At 46.6% G+C, this 15,808-nt stretch overlaps 1 protein-coding gene across 9 annotated transcripts in view; it reads left to right on the forward strand.

The window, feature by feature from the left end:
* ical1 (islet cell autoantigen 1-like) overlaps positions 1–15,808 on the forward strand; it is an 82,598-nt gene that overhangs the window by 61,758 nt on the left and 5,032 nt on the right. For 8 of the 9 annotated variants that reach the window (XR_006082810.1, XR_006082812.1, XR_006082811.1 and 5 more), the window contains exons 10-13: positions 7,284–7,327; positions 7,816–7,884; positions 11,656–11,814; positions 15,040–15,348. Coding sequence is in view for 6 of the 9 variants with exons in the window: in XM_042317967.1 (XP_042173901.1) it covers positions 7,284–7,327; positions 7,816–7,884; positions 11,656–11,814; positions 15,040–15,348 (581 nt within the window). In the remaining 3 variants the exon portion in view is untranslated. The remainder of the gene's footprint in view (positions 1–7,283; positions 7,328–7,815; positions 7,885–11,655; positions 11,815–15,039; positions 15,349–15,808) is intronic. The other variant, XM_042317970.1, reaches the window with a different exon arrangement.

A 15,808-nucleotide genomic window follows, 5' to 3' on the forward strand; every position in this document is an offset into this window, starting at 1 on the left:
CCCCCCCTTGGGTTGTGCCGTGGCGGAGATCTTTGTGGGCTATACTCAGCCTTGTCTCAGGATGGTAAGTTGGTGGTTGAAGATATCCCTCTAGTGGTGTGGGGGCTGTGCTTTGGCAAAGTGGGTGGGGTTATATCCTTCCTGTTTGGCCCTGTCCGGGGTGACCTCGGATGGGGCCACAGTGTCTCCTGACCCCTCCTGTCTCAGCCTCCAGTATTTATGCTGCAGTAGTTTATGTGTCGGGGGCTGGGGTCAGTTTGTTATATCTGGAGTACTTCTCCTGTCCTATTCGGTGTCCTGTGTGAATCTAAGTGTGCGTTCTCTAATTCTCTCCTTCTCTCTTTCTTTCTCTCTCTCGGAGGACCTGAGCCCTAGGACCTGAGCTCCAGGACTACCTGACATGATGACTCCTTGCTGTCCCCAGTCCACCTGGCCATGCTGCTGTTCCAGTTTCAACTGACCTGAGCCCTAGGACCATGCCCCAGGACTACCTGACATGATGACTCCTTGCTGTCCCCAGTCCACCTGGCCATGCTGCTGCTCCAGTTTCAACTTCCACCTGACTGTGCTGCTGCTCCAGTTTCAACTGTTCTGCCTTATTATTATTTGACCATGCTGGTCATTTATGAACATTTGAACATCTTGGCCATGTTCTGTTATAATCTCCACCCGGCACAGCCAGAAGAGGACTGGCCACCCCACATAGCCTGGTTCCTCTCTAGGTTTCTTCCTAGGTTTTGGCCTTTCTAGGGAGTTTTTCCTAGCCACCGTGCTTCTACACCTGCATTGCTTGCTGTTTGGGGTTTTAGGCTGGGTTTCTGTACAGCACTTTGAGATATCAGCTGATGTACGAAGGGCTATATAAATAAATTTGATTTGATTCATACTTGGGGTCCAACATGTACGCTGCAGTGTGTCTGGGCTTCAGGCAGAAGTCTTCATACTTGGGGTCCAACATGTACGCTGGGGCGTGTCTGGGCTTCAGGCAGAAGTCTTCATACTTGGGGTCCAACATGTACGCTGGGGCGTGTCTGGGCTTCAGGCAGAAGTCTTCATACTTGGGGTCCAACATGTACGCTGGGGCGTGTCTGGGCTTCAGGCAGAAGTCTTCATACTTGGGGTCCAACATGTACGCTGGGGCGTGTCTGGGCTTCAGGCAGAAGTCTTCATACTTGGGATCCAACATGTACGCTGCAGTGTGTCTGGGCTTCAGGCAGAAGTCTTCATACTTGGGGTCCAACATGTACTCTGCAGTGTGTCTGGGCTTCAGGCAGAAGTCTTCATACTTGGGGTCCAACATGTACTCTGCAGTGTGTCTGGGCTTCAGGCAGAAGTCTTCACTTGGGGTCCAACATGTACTCTGCAGTGTGTCTGGGCTTCAGGCAGAAGTCTTCACACTTGGGGTCCAACATGTACTCTGCAGTGTGTCTGGGCTTCAGGCAGAAGTCTTCATACTTGGGGTCCAACATGTACGCTGCAGTGTGTCTGGGCTTCAGGCAGAAGTCTTCACACTTTTTGATGTATTTCAGAACTGCAGTTTTCTCTGCTTGGAGCAACAGTGAAGTGGGCGGGGCAGTACGGATTTATTCTCTTAAATCAAATCAAATCTTATTGGTCACATACACATGGTTAGCAGATGTTATTGGTCACATGGTTAGCAGATGTTAATGGTCACATACACATGGTTAGCAGATGTTATTGGTCACATACACATGGTTAGCAGATGTTATTGGTCACATGGTTAGTAGATGTTATTGGTTACATACACATGGTTAGCAGATGTTATTGGTTACATACACATGGTTAGCAGATGTTATTGGTTACATACACATGGTTATCAGATGTTATTGGTTACATACACATGGTTAGCAGATGTTATTGGTTACATACACATGGTTATCAGATGTTATTGGTCACATACACATGGTTAGCAGATGTTATTGGTTACATACACATGGTTAGCAGATGTTATTGGTTACATACACATGGTTAGCAGATGTTATTGGTCACATACACATGGTTAGCAGATGTTATTGGTCACATACACATGGTTAGCAGATGTTATTGGTCACATGGTTAGCGGATGTTAATGGTCACATGGTTAGCAGATGTTAATGGTCACATACACATGGTTAGCAGATGTTAATGGTCACATGGTTACACACACTCATCTCCTTAGTTTTGTTGACGTTGAGTGTGAGGTTATTTTCCTGACACCACACTCCGAGGGCCCTCACCTCCTCCCCGTAGGCCGTCTCGTCGTTGTTGGTAATCAAGCCTACCACTGTTGTGTCGTCCGCAAACTTGATGATTGAGTTGGAGGCGTGCGTGGCCACGCAGTCGTGGGTGAACAGGGAGTACAGGAGAGGGCTCAGAACGCACCCTTGTGGGGCCCCAGTGTTGAGGATCAGCGGGGTGGAAATGTTGTTGCCTACCCTCACCACCTGGGGGCGGCCCGTCAGGAAGTCCAGTACCCAGTTGCACAGGGCGGGGTCGAGACCCAGGGTCTCGAGCTTGATGACGAGCTTGGAGGGCACTATGGTGTTACATGCCGAGCCTTAGTCGATGAACAGCATTCTCACATAGGTATTCCTCTTGTCCAGATGGGTTAGGGCAGTGTGACCTATTTGGGCAGTAAGCAAATTGGAGTGGGTCTAGGGTGTCAGGTAGGGTGGAGGTGATATGGTCCTTAACTAGTCTCTCAATGCACTTCATGATGACGGAAGTGAGTGCTGGGGCGGTAGTCGTTTAGCTCAGTTACCCTAGCTTTCTTGGGAACAGGAACAATGGTGGCCCTCTTGAAGCATGTGGGAACAACAGACTGGGATAGGGATTGATTGAATATGTCCGTAAACACACCAGCCAGCTGGTCTGCGCATGCTCTGAGGGCGCGGCTGGGGATGCCGTCTGGGCCTGCAGCCTTGCGAGGGTTGACACGTTTAAATGTTTTCCTCACGTTGGCTGTAGTGAAGGAGAGTCCGCATGTTTTGGTTGCGGGCCGTGTCAGTGGCACTGTATTGTCCTCAAAGCGGGCAAAAAAGTTATTTAGTCTGTCTGGGAGCAAGACATCCTGGTCCGTGACGGGGCTGGTTTTCTTTTTGTAATCCGTGATTGACTGTAGACCCTGCCACATACCTCTTGTGTCTGAGCCGTTGATTTGAGATTCTACTTTGTCTATATACTGACGCTTAGCTTGTTTGATTGCCTTGCGGAGGGAATAGCTACACTGTTTGTATTCGGTCATGTTTCCGGTCACCTTGCCCTGATTAAAAGCAGTGGTTCGCGCTTTCAGTTTCACGCGAATGCTGCCAACAATCCACGGTTTCTGGTTTGGGAATGTTTTAATCGTTGCTATGGGAACGACATCTTCAACGCACGTTCTAATGAACCTGCTCACCGAATCAGCGTATTCGTCAATGTTGTTGTTTGACGCAATACGAAACATATCCCAGTCCACGTGATGGAAGCAGTCTTGGAGTGTGGAATCAGATTGGTTGGACCAGCGTTGAACAGACCACAGCGCGGGAGATTCTTGTTTTAGTTTCTGTCTGTAGGCAGGGATCAACAAAATGGGTCAGCTTTTCCGAAAGGAGAGCGGGGCAGGGCCTTATATGCGTCGCGGAAGTTAGAATAGCAATGATCCAAGGTTCTTCCAGCCCTGGTAGCGCAATCGATATGCTGATACAATTTAGGGGGTCTTGTTTTCAGATTAGCCTTGTTAAAATCCCCAGCTCCAGCTACAATGAATGCAGCCTCAGGATATATGGATTCCAGTTTGCAAAGAGTCAAATGAAGTTCGTTCAGAGCCATCGATGTGTCTGCTTGGGGGGGAATAGATACGGCTGTGATTATAATCGAAGAGAATTCCCTTGCTGCTATCCCTTTACATCTGCAAGCAGAGTCTGAACATCAGACAGGATGGCATTGTCTCAGTCAATCCATGCAATGGCTACTGCTATAGGTTTCAGGAGTTTCAGGCTGCTTACCACCCTCTCCCAAAATACATCATCCAGGAGGATCCTCTTGATGGGGCTGTCCATCTCGGCAGACTGGGATATGGCCATTTCTTGGAGAGACTACTTCCCCTCCAGGAGACTGTCAAACATGATGACAACACCATCCCAACGGGTGTTGCTGGGCAGCTTCAATGTGGTGCTCATATTCTTCTCACTTTGCTTGGTGAGGTAGATTGCTGCTATAACTTGATGATCATTCACATACCTAACCATTTCCTTGGCTCTCTTGCAGAGTGTTTCCATTGTTTTTAGTGTCATGATTTCTTGGCGAGCAGATTCAATGCATGAGCAGCACAGCCAATGGGTGTGATGTGGGGGTAGGACTCCACTTTAGACCAAGCAGCCTTCATGTTCGCAGCATTGTCTGTCTCTAGTGCAAATACCTTCTGTGGTCCAAGGTCATTGATGACTGCCTTCAGCTCATCTGCAATGTAGAGACCAGTGTGTCTGTTGTCCCTTGTGTCTGTGCTCTTGTAGAATACTGGTTGAGGGGTGGAGATGATGTAGTTACATTTTTCCTTGCCCACGAACATTCGCCCACCAATCAGAGATGATTGTAATAGTCTGCTTTCCCTATGATTTGCTTGACCTTCACTTGAACTCTGTTGAACTCTGCATCCAGCAAATGAGTAAATAAAGCATGTCTGGTTGGAGGGGTGTATGCTGGGAGAAGAACACTCAGAAATCTCTTCCAATACACATTGCCTGTGAGCACCAGAGGTGAACCATACACAGCTCGAGCAAGACATTCATCAACATTTCTCTGACTACGTTCCTCCATTGAGTCAAAAACACTTCTGATTCCAGGAGGACCATGAGCTGTTGCTGTCGATAAGGTGTCTGATTCATCCTTTACACCTCGAACAGAAGTAGAGGGACTTTTGTCAGAGGTTGCTTGTTGTGAGCGTTGAGGGAACTTTATGCACTTGGCCAGATGACTGCAACTTTGTTGCATTCTTCACATATGATTTGGCACATTATTTGCGAATGTACACAGCTTTTCCTTCTACATTAGCTGCAGGGAAATGTCTCCACTCATCAGATAGTGCCTGTGGCATTTTCCTGTAAAGATTAGAAAGAATAGTAAAAAATACCCCAAATACAATTCCATGTGCAGATAAATAGTTAAGCAGTTAGATTAAACAACTCCTTTGTAAGATACAAACATGTATGGAAACAGGTGAATTAACAATCCTCAGTTAGCAGGCTCAAGCAAAAATCAGGTATGTCATATAAAATATATTCACCTCACCCAGTATTGTAATCAAAACTTACCTGAAAGCATGTAGTCCTTGGCTCAGACAGTGTAGTAGTGTGGGTTCATTAGCATCTCATTAGTGTGTAAGATCTTGAGGATCAGCTGTACATGTGATGGAAGAATGCACTTTGCATGCAGAGGGTTGCAATTCCATTGAATTGGGGATAGTTTAACCAAAATATGTTAGAAGACCTAGAATTGCCTGATGTGTATCCCACAAAAAGGTTCACTGTTAACTAAGCTGTTAACTTTTTTGATGAAGTTAAGCAAAATTCCCCAAATTCCGGGGATCAACTTCCCATGGAAAACTTCCATAAAAATTCAGGATATTTACCAGAACGTTCTGACCCTTTCCAACCCTAGCTCTGATATACACACTTACCCCACTAGACATACCACCAGGGGTCTTTTCACAGTCCCCAAATCCAGAACAATTTCAACAGAGCGTACATTATTATATTGAGCCATTATTGCATAGAACTTCCTTCCATCTCATATTGCTCAAACGAACAGCAAACCTGATTTCAAAAAACAGATAAGCAACATCTCACGACCCAACATCTCTCCCCTATTTAACCTAGATATTTTATGTATGTAGGCTGTATGTGCTGTTTATACATTTACAAAAAATATAAACACAACATGATTTTACTGAGGTACAGTCAATGTAAATAAATCCATTAGGCCCTAATCTATGGATTTCACATGACTGGGAATACAGACATGCATCTGTTGGTCACAGATGGGGTTTTTTAAAGTAGGGGTATGGATCAGAAAACCAGTCAGTATCTGATGTGACCACCATTTGCCTCATGCAGCGCGACGTCTCCTTCTCATAGAGTTGATCCGGCTGTTGATTCTGGCCTGTGGAATGTTGTCCCACTCCTCTTCAATGGCTGTGTGAAGTTGCTGGATATTGGTGGGAACTTTAATATTCTGTCCTACACATCGATTCAGAGCATCACGAACATGCTCAATGGATGACATGTCTGGTGAGTTTGCAGGCCATGGAATAACTGGGACATTTTCAGCTTCCAGGAAGTGTACAGATCCTTGCGACACAGGACCGTGTATTATCATGCTGAAACATGAGGTGATGGTGGCGGAGGAATGGCACGACAATGGGACTCAGGATCTTGTCACGGCTAACCCCTAACCCCTAACCCTCTAACCCTAACCCCAACCCCAATCCCAACCCCAACCCCAACCCTAACCCTAACCCTACCCCTCTAACCCTAACCCTAACCCCTAACCCCAACCCCAACCCTAACCCTCTAACCCTAAACCCTAACCCTAACCTCTAACCCTAACCCTCTAACCCTAACCCCTAACCCCTAACCTCTAACCCTAACCCTCTAACCCCTAACCTCTAACCCTAACCCCTAACCCTAACCCTAACTCTAACCCTAACCCCTAACCCCTAACCCTAACCCTAACCCTAACCACTAACCCCAAGTTCTCTGAAACAATGTGGAAAAACATTTATGGTAGAGAAATGAACATTCAATCAGTGGACATTCCTGCAGTCAGCATGCCAATTGCACACTCCCTAAAAAATGTTGACATCTGTGGCATTGTGTTGTGTGAAAAAAACGCACATTTCAGAGTGGCCTTGTATGGTCCCCAGCACAAGTAGCATCTGTGTAATGATCAGGCTTTTTAATCAGCTTCTTGATATTCCACACCTGTCAGGTGGATTATCTTGGCAAAGGAGAAATGCTCACAATCAGGGATGTCAACGAATTTGTGCATAAAATTGGACAGAACATTAGCCTTTTGTGCTTATGGAAAATTTGCGGGATCTTTTATTTCAGCTCATGAAACATGGGGGCCAATTTATTTTTGTTCAGTATTTGTTTGTTCAGTGTAGTTCTGTCCTTGAGCTCCTCTTGTTTATTAATGTTCTTATGTCATGTTTTGTGTGGACCCCAGGAAGAGTAGCTGCTGCTTTCACAACAGCTAATGGGGATCCTAATAAAATAACAGAAATATCCTTTCTCTCCTCTCAGTCTGGTCTCTCTGGATGAAGAGAAGCCATCAGAATCAGCCTCTGGTACGTACTGACCCCGACTGACACCTACTGATCCCTACTGGGTTAGTTATGCTATAACATTACATTATATACTGACCCCTACTGACACCTACTGACCCCTACTGGGTTAGTTATGCTATAACATTACATTATATACTGACCCCTACTGACCCCTACTGGGTTAGATATACTATAACATTACATTATACACTGACCCCTACTGGGTTAGATATACTATAACATTACATTATATACTGACCCCTACTGACCCCTACTGGGCTAGATATACTATAACATTACATTATATACTGACCCCTACTGACCCCTACTGGGCTAGATAGGCTATAACATTACATTATATACTGACCCCTACTGACCCCTACTGGGCTAGATAGGCTATAACATTACATTATATACTGACCCCTACTGACCCCTACTGGGCTAGATAGGCTATAACATGTTTAGTGGACTGGAATGACATGATGTACTTGATGTGGTTTCCTTTACAGGCCCCTTCCATGCTGCTGATGGACAGAGCCACACCAGTGAAAGCTCTCTGTGTGCTAGTCTGGACTCTGGTACGTGTGTGTATGTTCATGTACATGCGTGTTGTGATTCTTTATGTCATTGCTCTGTGCAGAAGCTAGTCCTTATTCACTTACATTTTACAATTACAATTATCAAAATATATCTAAGTGTTGAGGTTTTTCCATACACCAGGGGTCTCCAGCAGGTTAGGGTTAAGGGTTAGTGTTTAGGGTTAGGGGTTAGGGTTAAGGGTTAGGGTTAGTGTTTAGGGTTAGGGGTTAGGGTTAAGGGTTAGGGGGGGTTAGGGTTAAGGGTTAGGGGTTAGGGTTAAGGGTTAGTGTTAAGGGTTAGGGGTTAGGGTTAGGGTTAGTGTTTAGGGTTAGGGTTAAGGGTTAGGGTTAAGGGTTAGGGTTAAGGGTTAGGGGTTAAGGGTTAGGGGTTAGGGTTAAGGGTTAGTGTTAGCTACCAGCCCACCTATGAGTAGCTAGCCAAACTACTGTATGGAGCGTGTCTGTCTGCCTGTTTATCTGTCTGCCTGTCTGTCTGTCTGCGTAATTTTGAGAGTGAAAATCTAAAACATCTAAAACCAGGAAAAATAAAACTGAAAAAAAAATGAATTTGGGAAAATATATATGACATATTTTATAGGGCCCTAACTCCTAACCCTACCCCTAACCTCTAACCCCTAACCCTACATCTAACCCCTAATTCCTAACCCTACCTCTAACCCCTAACCCTACCCCTAACCCCTAACCCTACCTCTAACCCCTAACCCTAACCCTACCTCTAACCCCTAACCCTACCTCTAACCCCTAACCCTACCTCTAACCCCTAACCCTACCTCTAACCCCTACCTCTAACCCTACCTCTAACCCCTAACCCTACCTCTAACCCCTAACCCTACCTCTAACCCCTAACCCTAACCCTACCTCTAACCCCTAACCCTACCTCTAACCCCTACCCCTACCCCTAACCCTACCTCTAACCCCTAACCCTACCTCTAACCCCTAACCCTACCTCTAACCCCCACTAACCCCTACCCCTAAACCTACCTCTAACCCCGCCCTCTAACCCCTACCCCTAACCCTACCTCTAACCCCTAACCCTACCTCTAACCCCTAACCCTACCTCTAACCCTACCTCTAACCCCTAACCCTAACCCTACCTCTAACCCCTAACCCTACCTATAATCCTACCCCTAACCCCTAACCCTACCTCTAACCCCTAACCCTACCTCTAACCCCTAACCTCTAACCTCTAACCCTAATATACATTATTTTACCAGAAAACATAGTGTACTAATTCCTCTAGTATAATAAGGACCAGGGAAGAGTTGACAACATAGTGCCCTACTTCCTCTCTAAGGACCAGGGAAGAGTTGACAACTTAGTGCACTACTTCCTCTAGTATACTAAGGACCAGGGAAGAGTTGACAACATAGTGCACTACTTCCTCTAGTACACTAAGGACCAGGGAAGAGTTGACAACATAGTGTCCTACTTCCTCTCTAAGGATCAGGGAAGAGTTGACAACATAGTGCACTACTTCCTGTTGACAACAGTACACTAAGGAGCAGTGAAGAGTTGACAACAGTGCACTACTTCCTGTAGTATACTAAGGACCAGGGAAGAGTTGACAACATAGTGCACTACTTCCTCTCTAAGGACCAGGGGAAGAGTTGACAACATAGTGTCCTACTTCCTCTAGTACACTAAGGACCAGGGAAGAGTTGACAACATAGTGCACTACATCCTCACTAAGGACCAGAAGAAGAGTTGACAACATAGTGTCCTACTTCCTCTAGTACACTAAGGACCAGGAGAAGAGTTGACAACATAGTGTCCTACTTCCTCTCTAAGGACCAGGGAAGAGTTGACAACATAGTGTCCTACTTCCTCTCTAAGGACCAGGGAAGAGTTGACAACATAGTGTCCTACTTCCTCTCTAAGGACCAGGGAAGAGTTGACAACATAGAGAGGAAGTAGGCCACTAAGGACCAGGGAAGAGTTGACAACATAGTGGCCTACTTCCTCTCTAAGGACCAGGGAAGAGTTGACAACATAGTGACCTACTTCCTCTCTAAGGACCAGGGGAAGAGTTGGCAACAGTGCACTACTTCCTCTCTAAGGACCAGGGAAGAGTTGACAACATAGTGTCCTACTTCCTCTAGTATAGTAAGGACCAGGGAAGAGTTGACAACATAGTGTCCTACTTCCTCTAGTATAATAAGGACCAGGGAAGAGTTGACAACATAGTGTCCTACTTCCTCTCTAAGGGTCAGGGAAGAGTTGACAACATAGTGCACTACTTCCTGTTGACAAGAGTACACTAAGGACCAGGGAAGAGTTGACAACAGTGCACTACTTCCTCTCTAAGGACCAGGGAAGAGTTGACAACATAGTGTCCTACTTCCTCTCTAAGGACCAGGGAAGAGTTGACAACATAGTGTCCTACTTCCTCTAGTACACTAAGGACCAGGGAAGAGTTGACAACATAGTGCCCTACTTCCTCTCTAAGGACCAGGGAAGAGTTGACAACTTAGTGCACTACTTCCTCTAGTACACTAAGGACCAGGGAAGAGTTGACAACAGTGTCCTACTTCCTCTAGTACACTAAGGACCAGGGAAGAGTTGACAACATAGTGGCCTACTTCCTCTCTAAGGACCAGGGAAGAGTTGACAACATAGTGTCCTACTTCCTCTCTAAGGACCAGGGAAGAGTTGACAACAGTGTCCTACTTCCTCTAGTACACTAAGGACCAGGGAAGAGTTGACAACATAGTGGCCTACTTCCTCTCTAAGGACCAGGGAAGAGTTGACAACATAGTGGCCTACTTCCTCTAGTATAGTAAGAACCAGGAGAAGAGTAGCAGAGAGAGGGGAAAAATGATGAATGGGCCTATTTGAAAGCTAGAAAAAAACGAGTAGCTTGCCATGTTTCATTTTTTTAAAAGTAGCTCTTATGCTATAAAAGATTGGAGACCCCTGCCATACATGATACCTGAGACAAATATACCAACTTCTAAAACACAACATCACTATGAGCGAAGATGATGAGAGATATGGCCTAACCTGCTACCAAAACAACTGTCATTGGAGGTGAGGTTGCCGAAAGTGGAAGGGAGGGAGGTGAAAACGGTCATTTTATTTCAAGTTTAGCTGTTGAGGGTGCACACAATTGCATTTATTTAATCTTCCCAAAGTTGCTAGGAACATTGGTTTGCTACTGCTGGTATTAGCTATGCAGAAACTAATGATAACTGATTAATGTTGAAGTGCCAGAGACCAATAAAATCTTGCTAGCTACTGAGTGCCCCCCAACCAAGCTAGAATCATGTTGATTCTGTCTGTTGGTTTCACCGCTCTGCTAACTCCGCCCACCTGCTTCTGGTTTTACTCTTTAGTCTCTAACCTCCTGTACCCCAACCCTGTCCTCTCTAACCATCCTCCTGTACTCCAACCCTGTCCTCTCTAACCATCCTCCTGTTCCCCAACCCTGTCCTCTCTAACCATCCTCCTGTTATCCAACCCTGTCCTTTCTAACCATCCTCCTGTTCCCCAACCCTGTCCTCTCTAACCATCCTCCTGTTATCCAACCCTGTCCTCTCTAACCATCCTCCTGTTCCCCAACCCTGTCCTCTCTACCCATCCTCCTGTTATCCAACCCTGTCCTTTCTAACCATCCTCCTGTTCCCCAACCCTGTCCTCTCTAACCATCCTCCTGTTATCCAACCCTGTCCTTTCTAACCATCCTCCTGTTCTCCAATAGCCATCCTCCTGTACTCCAACCCTGTCCTCTCTAACCATCCTCCTGTTCCCCAGCCCTGTGTGACCTCAGTGGGCATCTCAGTACAGCCAGCACCGATGACAACCTCTTACTCCTGGCCTGTGACCAGCCCCAGCCTGGCCTCTCCTCCTCCATGCAGCCTCTGGCCCCTCTACAGACCACAGCAGCCTCTGGTGGTCCCTGGGGGTTTGGAGGTGTGCAGCCCAGTAGCCTCTCACATCTCTCTCTCCCTGGGAGCCTCACACATCTCTCTCTCCCTGGGAGCCTCACACATCTCTCTCTCCCTGGGAGCCTCACACATCTCTCTCTCCCTGGGAGCCTCACACATCTCTCTCTCCCTGGGAGCCTTCTCCACTGCTGTCCCTTCAATGTGGGTAGGGGGGTGTTCCCTCTGCTGTTTCCTGAAGTCCACAGTCATCTCCTTTGTTTTGTTTACGTTGAGTGAGAGGTTGTTTTCCTGACACCACACTCCGAGTGCCCTCACATCCTCCCTGTAGGCTGTCTCGTCGTTGTTGGTAATCAAGCCCACTAATGTTGTGTCATCTGCAAACTTGATGATTGAGTTGGAGGCGTGCGTGGCCACGCAGTCGTGGGTGAACAGGGAGTACAGGAGGGGGCTGAGCACGCACCCTTGTGGGGCCCCAGTGTTGAGGGTCAGCAAAGTGGAGATGTTGTTTCCTACCTTCACCATCTGGGGGAGGCCCGTCAAAGTCCAGGACCCAATTGCACAGGGCGGGGTTGAGACCCAGGGCCTCCAGCTTGATGATGAGCTTGGAGGGTACTATGGTGTTGAATGCTGAGCTGTAATCAATGAACAGCATTCTTACATACAGTTGAAGTCGGAAGTTCACATCCATTTAGGTTGGAGTCATTAAAACATTAAAATCACTCCACAAATGTCTTAACAAACTATAGTTTGGGCAAGTCGGTTAGGACATCTAATTTGTGCATGACACAAGTAATTTTTCCAGCAATATTTATAGACAGATTATTTCACTTATAATTCACTGTATCACAATCCCAGTGGGTCAGAAATTGACATACACTAAGTTGACTGTGCCTTTAAACAGCTTGGAAAATTCCAGAAAATGATGTCATGGATTTAGAAGCTTCTGATAAGCTAATTGACATCATTTGAGTCAATTGGAGGTGTACCTGTGGATGTATTTCAAGGCCTACCTTCAAACTCAGTGCCTCTTTGCTTGACATCATGGGAAAATCAAAAGAAATCAGCCAAGACCTCAGAAAACAAATTGTAGACCTCCACAAGTCTGGTTCATACTTGGGAGCAATTTACAAACGCCTGAAGGTACCACATTCATCTATACAAACAATAGTACTCAAGTATAAACACCATGGGACCACGCAGCCATCATACCGCTCAGGAAGGAGACGCATTCTGTCTCCTAGAGAGGAACGTACTTTGGTGTGAAAAGTGCAAATAAATCTCAGAACAACAGCAAAGGACCTTGCGAAGATGCTGGAGGAAACGGGTACGAAAGTATCTATATCCACAGTAAAACAAGTCCTATATCGACATAACCTGAAAGGCAGCTCAGCAAGGAAGAAGCCACTGCTCCAAAACCACCCCAAAAAATCCCGACTACAGTTTGCAACTGCACATGGGGAGAAAGATTGTACTTTTTGAAGAAATGTCCTCTGGTCTGATGAAACAAAAATAGAACTGTTTGGCCATAATGACCATTGTTATGTTTAGGGGGAAAAGGGGGAGGCTTGCAAGCCGAAGAACACCATTCCAATCGTGAAGCATGGGGGTGGCAGCATCATGTTGTGGGAGTGCTTTGCTGCAGCAGGGACTGGTGCACTTCACAAAATAGATGGCATAATGAGGAATGAAAAGTCTGTGGAAATATTGAAGCAACTTCTCAAGACATCAGTCAGGAAGTTAAAGCTTGGTTGCAAATGGGTCTTCCAAATGGACAATGACCTCAAGCATACTTCCAAAGTTGTGGCAAAATGGCTTAAGGACAACAAAGTCAAGGTATTGGAGTGGCCATCACAAAGCCCTGACTTCAATCCTATAGAAACTTTGTGGGCAGAACTGAAAAAGTGTGTGCGAGCAAGTAGGCCTACCAACCTGACTCGGCTCTGTCAGGAGGAATGGGCCAAAATTCACCCAACTTATTGTGGAAAGCATGTGGAAAGCTACCCAAAATGTTTGACCCAAGTTAAACAATTGAAAGGCAATGCTACCAAATACTAATTAAGTGTATGTAAACTTCTGACCCACTGGGAATATGATGAAAGAAATAAAAGCTGAAATATATCATTCTCTCTACTATTATTCTGACATTTCACATTATTCAAATAAAGTGGTGATCCTAACTGACATAAGACAGGGAATTTATACTCGGATGAAATGTCAGGAATTGTGTATTTGGCTAAAATGTAAGTAAACTTCCGACTTCAACTGTAGGTATTCCTCTTGTCCAGATGGGACAGAGCAGTGCCATGGTGATTACATCGTCTGTGGACCTGTTGGGGCGTTATTCAAACTGAAGTGGGTCTAGGGTGTCAGGTAGGGTAGAGGTGATATGATCCTTAACTAGTCTCTCAAAGCACTTCATGATGACAGTATTGAGTGCTACGGGGTGATAGTCATTCAGTTCAGTTATCTATGCCTTCTTGGGTTCAGGAACATTGGTGGCCATCTTGAAGCATGTGGGGACACCAGACTGGGATAGGGAGCGATTGAATATGTCTGTAAACACACCAGCCAGCTGGTCTGCGCATGCTCCGAGGACGCGGCTAGGGTTACAGTCTGGGCCAGCAGCCTTGCGAGGGTTAACACATTTAAATGTTTTACTCACGTTGGCCACGGAGAAGGAGGGGGGCGGGGCGCAGTCCTTGTTAGCGGGCCACGACGGTGGTATTGTATTATCCTCAAAGCGGGCAAAGAAGGTGGTTACTTTGTCTGGAAGCATGACATCGTTGTATGTGATGTGGTTGGTTATCTTTTTGTGGTCCGTGATTTCCTGTAGACCCTGCCACATACGTCTCGTGTCTCTTACCTGTCCTGTCCTGCCCTCCCCGTTCTCCTATCAAACCTGTGTTACTGGGGGTCTGAGCTGCTCTTACCTCTCCTGTCCTGTCCTCCCCATGGATGACTCCTCTCTCTTTCAGGTGCATGTGTGGTGTTTTTCTGATCTCATTCTTCCAGTTGTCTTCTGATTCATTTGATTTCAACTGATTTCCCCTCTCTCTCACTTTCTCTCTCTCTCAGGGTTCTCTCTCAGGTGTCTCTCAGGTCCTGAGCTGACTTTGTCCTCTGTGTGAATGGTGTTTCAGACCAGCCTGTTTTTCAATTGACATGAGTCAGTAACAGTTAATAGTTCCTGATGACCTGGCTACATGCAGTTTCTAACGCTTTGTCTGTCTCTCTGTGCTGTGTGTTCTAGGTGGGGACCTCTCTGGAAGCTCTCTACTGCAGCAGGGTCCCAGGGTGGGGGACAAGGAGGAGGAGGACAGAGAGACTGGGGACATGGCCTTTTTGAAGGACCTCCTGAGCCCTGGACCAATGGACGCAGACGAGTTCAGTCGAGAGTGGCAAAGCACCTTTGGCTGCTTGGAGTTCTCTGACCCTGTCCCCCCCACCCCCACCCTAGCCCCTCCTCCACCTACTGGAGCGGCCTGCCCCCCCTCTCAGTCCCCCAGTCCCACCGGCTTCCTGCCCTCCCAGCTGCTGGACCACAGTCTGAGTTCTACAGGTCAGTCAGTCAGCACCATCTCCTGGTCTGACCTCTAGTGGCTAGATGATCTTACTGCATGTCTGACCTCTAGTGGCTAGATGATCTTACTGCATGTCTGACCTCTAGTGGCTAGATGACCTTACTGCATTTCTGACCTCTAGTGGCTAGATGACCTTACTGCATGTCTGACCTCTAGTGGCTAGATGACCCTACTGCATGTCTGACCTCTAGTGCCTGAATCACCTTACTGCATGTCTGACCTCTAGTGGCTATACGATCTTACTGCATTTCTGACCTCTAGTGGCTCGATGATCTTACTGCATTTCTGACCTCCAGTGGCTAGATGACCTTACTGCATTTCTGACCTCTAGTGGCTAGATGACCCTACTGCATGTCTGACCTCTAGTGCCTGAATCACCTTACTGCATGTCTGACCTCTAGTGGCTAGATGACCTAGTAGCATCTAGAAACTGATAGT

The sequence above is a fragment of the Oncorhynchus tshawytscha genome, unplaced genomic scaffold (genome assembly GCF_018296145.1).
Source record: "Oncorhynchus tshawytscha isolate Ot180627B unplaced genomic scaffold, Otsh_v2.0 Un_contig_237_pilon_pilon, whole genome shotgun sequence".
NCBI lineage: Eukaryota > Metazoa > Chordata > Actinopteri > Salmoniformes > Salmonidae > Oncorhynchus > Oncorhynchus tshawytscha.